The sequence below is a fragment of the Crocuta crocuta genome, unplaced genomic scaffold (assembly GCF_008692635.1).
Source record: "Crocuta crocuta isolate KB4526 unplaced genomic scaffold, BGI_CrCroc_1.0 scaffold2236, whole genome shotgun sequence".
Classification (NCBI taxonomy): Eukaryota; Metazoa; Chordata; class Mammalia; order Carnivora; family Hyaenidae; genus Crocuta; species Crocuta crocuta.
The window spans coordinates 71,207-72,730 of record NW_027532514.1 but is presented as its reverse complement, the minus strand read 5'-3'; the positions used below and the strand labels follow the sequence as shown (position 1 = coordinate 72,730).

The window sequence follows — 1,524 nt, the reverse complement described above, 5'->3', positions numbered from 1 at the left end:
GGATTGTACAAAGATGTGTATAGAGATATTCATTACAAGATTATTTATAATGGTGAAGAATGGAAATAGTATAAATATCATTAGGGGACTGATTTAGTTTAACTGACACATCCATATTGTTGAACACTTATTAAAAGTGATGGTAGTTTATATTTGTAAACCTAGAAATATATTTATGAAATAACACTTAAGTTGGGGAAAATATTATAAAACATTACATAGAGTACAATTCTGTTTACTGTAGGGGGAAATATATAAGTGTTTATGTATGCCTTTAATAAAGTCTGGAAGAATAGAAAGGAAAGTATGAACAGTGATAGAGTTATGGGTGAAGTGAATGTATTTTTATAAGTTTTATTGAGATTTAATGCACATAACATAATTTCAGTGGTTTTTCAGTGTATTCACTGGGTTATGTAACCTTCACCGCCATGAATTTTAGAACATTTTTAGCACCCCAAAAAGAATTCCCATACCTTTTAGTTATCTTTCCCCAGTCTCTTTACACCTGCACCTTTAACTCTGGACAAACATTAATCCACTTTTTATTTTTAAAAATTTGCCTATTCTGGAAATTTTATATAAATTGAATTATATAATAAGTGGTCTTTTGTGACTGACTTCTTTGACATAGTGTAAGGTTTTCAGGATTCAACCATGTTGCAGCATGTATCATTATTTCATTTATTTTTATTGCTGAATACTGTATGATTGTATGGATACCAGTTTGTTTATCCCTTTATTAGTTGATGGACATTTGGGTTGTTAACCACTGTTTGGCTTATGATGAATAATGCCATGGATACTCATGTACAAGTTGTTTTTAAATTTATTTTTAATGTTTTATTTATATCTGAGAGAGAGAGAGAGAGCGTGAACAGGGGAGGGTCAGAGAGAGAGGGAGGTACAGAATCTGAAACAGGCTCCAGGCTCTGAGCTGGCAGTCAGCACAGAGCCTGATATGGGGCTCAAACCCACAAACTGTGAGACCATGACCGGAGCCGAACTCGGACACTTAACCAACTGAGCCACCCAGGCATCCCTCATGTACAAGTTTTTATGTGAACTTATGTTTCATTTCTCTTGGATTTTTACTTTGGAGTAGAATTGTTGAGTTATATGGTGACTGTGTTTGTCATTTTGAGAAACTGCCAAATTGTTTTCCAAAATGTATCATTTTCATTTCTCNTTTCATGTCTCTTAAATTTTTACTTGGGAGTAGAATTGTTGAGTTATATGGTGACTGTGTTTGTCATTTTGAGAAACTGCCAAATTGTTTTCCAAAATGTATCATTTTCATTTCTCCTAGGAGTGTATGGGGATGAATGTATTACTTTCATAATTAGAAAAATGTGATTTCTATTTTGGAAGAACATAAGAAGGGTATTTTAACTGTTTCTTTGCAGTTTAAGATTTGTTAGTGGAAGTAGAGATGGAACAGCAAGAATTTGGCAATATCAACAACAAGAATGGAAGAGTATAGTGCTAGATATGGCTACTAAAATGACTGGGTAAGATTGGATG

At 33.2% G+C, this 1,524-nt stretch overlaps 1 protein-coding gene across 1 annotated transcript in view; it reads left to right on the top strand.

Moving 5' to 3' along the window:
- The window catches only part of BRWD3 (bromodomain and WD repeat domain containing 3), a gene marked incomplete at both ends in the record, with an annotated part of 145,811 nt that overhangs the window by 80,841 nt on the left and 63,446 nt on the right, over positions 1-1,524 (top strand). Inside the window, 1 exon segment of the mRNA XM_077779436.1 lies at positions 1,404-1,511. Within this exon segment, the coding sequence (XP_077635562.1) occupies positions 1,404-1,511 (108 nt within the window).